Source organism: Coregonus clupeaformis, unplaced genomic scaffold (assembly GCF_020615455.1).
Source record: "Coregonus clupeaformis isolate EN_2021a unplaced genomic scaffold, ASM2061545v1 scaf1771, whole genome shotgun sequence".
In the NCBI taxonomy this organism is placed as follows: Eukaryota; Metazoa; Chordata; class Actinopteri; order Salmoniformes; family Salmonidae; genus Coregonus; species Coregonus clupeaformis.
The window spans coordinates 31,995-35,000 of NW_025535225.1; the positions used below are offsets into that span (position 1 = coordinate 31,995).

At 62.7% G+C, this 3,006-nt stretch overlaps 1 protein-coding gene across 1 annotated transcript; it reads right to left on the bottom strand.

Moving 5' to 3' along the window:
- Window positions 1–639: 639 nt before the first annotated feature.
- Window positions 640–2,688, bottom strand: LOC123487526 (spidroin-1-like). The gene has a single exon (XM_045218746.1). It carries the CDS (start codon window positions 2,686–2,688, stop codon window positions 640–642), a length of 2,049 nt encoding a protein of 682 aa, XP_045074681.1.
- Window positions 2,689–3,006: the final 318 nt, after the last annotated feature.

Consider the following 3,006-nt stretch of genomic DNA (forward strand, 5'->3'; position numbering starts at 1 on the left):
CACTGGATCAGAGCATTACATTTCCCCCCCCCCCCCCTTCACTCCAAGTTGTTATTGAAAGAGAGCTGGAAAGATTTTTCAAATAGGCTACGTTGAGAAATTATTATAATTCTCAATGTATATAAAAACAGACTTAGTTTACTTGCTGTTTTTGAAGCGAAGAAGAAATGACTTTGAGAAGCTCCACGGTGGTGGTGCGTTAAGCCAATCAGAAATAGAATCAGATCCCCAAAAGGGCACATTTATAGGCCTACATTTGAGCGCAGAGCAGGTAGCCTATAGACCTACTACTATGAATAATCAGGTGAGCGTCCTTACTCAACATTGACAGGAACGCTCCAAACAAAAGACAGCGAATAAATTGACAACTCGTAAATGGAATGAAATAAACGAAAACTTGTTCCTCACAAGTGTAGCATAGGTTGTGCACTCTGCAAACAACGTGTCCCACTCCGACGATGACGATTAGGTTCTGAACAAACTGAGTAATAACTCAAACAGACTGTTACTAGAACCTTGAGGGGGCGTGGAAGTGGATGTGAGACAGGACTGTAGTAGGAGGGTCGTAGTGGTGGGTCTCTCCGGCCCCTCCCTCCCAGAGGTTTCTTCTCACTTCATCTGTTGATTTGACCTCAAGACTCATTCCTCACTCGTCCCTGGTTCCGCAGCCGGCCTGCCATTCCTCCCTCCTCCCTGGTTCCGCAGCCGGCCTGCCATTCCTCCCTCCTCCCTGGTTCCGCAGCCGGCCTGCCATTCCTCCCTCCTCCCTGGTTCCGCAGCCGGCCTGCCATTCCTCCCTCCTCCCTGGTTCCGCAGCCGGCCTGCCATTCCTCCCTCCTCCCTGGTTCCGCAGCCGGCCCGCCATTCCTCCCTCCTCCCTGGTTCCGCAGCCGGCCTGCCATTCCTCCCTCCTCCCTGGTTCCGCAGCCGCCTGCCATTCCTCCCTCCTCCCTGGTTCCGCAGCTCGGCCTGCCATTCCTCCCTCCTCCCTGGTTCCGCAGCGGCCTGCCATTCCTCCCTCCTCCCCTGGTTCCGCAGCCGGCCTGCCATTCCTCCCTGGTTCCGCAGCCGGCCTGCCATTCCTCCCCTGGTTCCGCAGCCGGCCTGCCATTCCTCCCTGGTTCCGCAGCCGGCCTGCCATTCCTCCCTCCTCCCTGGTTCCGCAGCCGGCCTGCCATTCCTCCCTCCTCCCTGGTTCCGCAGCCGGCCTGCCATTCCTCCCTCCTCCCTGGTTCCGCAGCTTCGGCCTGCCATTCCTCCCTCCTCCCTGGTTCCGCAGCCGGCCTGCCATTCCTCCCTCCTCCCTGGTTCCGCAGCCGGCCTGCCATTCCTCCCTGGTTCCGCAGCCGGCCTGCCATTCCTCCCTGGTTCCGCAGCCGGCCTGCCATTCCTCCCTCCTCCCTGGTTCCGCAGCCGGCCTGCCATTCCTCCCTCCTCCCTGGTTCCGCAGCCGGCCTGCCATTCCTCCCTGGTTCCGCAGCCGGCCTGCCATTCCTCCCTCCTCCCTGGTTCCGCAGCCGGCCTGCCATTCCTCCCTCCTCCCTGGTTCCGCAGCCGGCCTGCCATTCCTCCCTCCTCCCTGGTTCCGCAGCCGGCCTGCCATTCCTCCCTCCTCCCTGGTTCTGCAGCCGGCCTGCCATTCCTCCCTGGTTCTGCAGCGGCCTGCCATTCCTCCCTCCTCCCTGGTTCCCGCAGCCGGCCTGCCATTCCTCCCTCCTCCCTGGTTCCGCAGCCGGCCTGCCATTCCTCCCTGGTTCTGCAGCCGGCCTGCCATTCCTCCCTGGTTCTGCAGCCAGCCTGCCATTCCTCCCTCCTCCCTGGTTCCGCAGCCGGCCTGCCATTCCTCCCTCCTCCCTGGTTCTGCAGCCGGCCTGCCATTCCTCCCTGGTTCTGCAGCCGGCCTGCCATTCCTCCTCCTCCCTGGTTCCGCAGCCGGCCTGCCATTCCTCCCTCCTCCCTGGTTCCGCAGCCGGCCTGCCATTCCTCCCTCCTCCCTGGTTCTGCAGCCGGCCTGCCATTCCTCCCTCCTCCCTGGTTCTGCAGCCGGCCTGCCATTCCTCCCTGGTTCCGCAGCCGGCCTGCCATTCCTCCCTCCTCCCTGGTTCCGCAGCCGGCCTGCCATTCCTCCCTCCTCCCTGGTTCCGCAGCCGGCCTGCCATTCCTCCCTCCTCCCTGGTTCCGCAGCCGGCCTGCCATTCCTCCCTGGTTCCGCAGCCGGCCTGCCATTCCCTCCCTCCTCCCTGGTTCCGCAGCCGGCCTGCCATTCCTCCCTCCTCCCTGGTTCCGCAGCCGGCCTGCCATTCCTCCCTCCTCCCTGGTTCCGCAGCCGGCCTGCCATTCCTCCCTCCTCCCTGGTTCCGCAGCCGGCCTGCCATTCCTCCCTCCTCCCTGGTTCCGCAGCCGGCCTGCCATTCCTCCCTGGTTCTGCAGCCGGCCTGCCATTCCTCCCTGGTTCTGCAGCCAGCCTGCCATTCCTCCCTCCTCCCTGGTTCCGCAGCCGGCCTGCCATTCCTCCCCTCCTCCCTGGTTCTGCAGCCGGCCTGCCATTCCTCCCTGGTTCTGCAGCCGGCCTGCCATTCCTCCCTCCTCCCTGGTTCCGCAGCCGGCCTGCCATTCCTCCCTCCTCCCTGGTTCCGCAGCCGGCCTGCCATTCCTCCCTCCTCCCTGGTTCTGCAGCCGGCCTGCCATTCCTCCCCTCCTCCCTGGTTCTGCAGCCGGCCTGCCATTCCTCCCTGGTTCTGCAGCCGGCCTGCCATTCCTCCCTGGTTCCGCAGCCGGCCTGCCATTCCTCCCTGGTTCCGCAGCCGGCCTGCCATTCCTCCCTGGTTCCGCAGCCGGCCTGCCATTCCTCCCCTGGTTCTGCAGCCGGCCTGCCTGATCAGAGACTAACCATTGCCTTTCTCCTCCCGCCTCAGAAACATGGAACAGAATAAGACGTTTCTGCTCTCAGTAACTTTCCATGTTCCTAGTTCCCATCTACCCTTCATATACATTCCTTATATATGC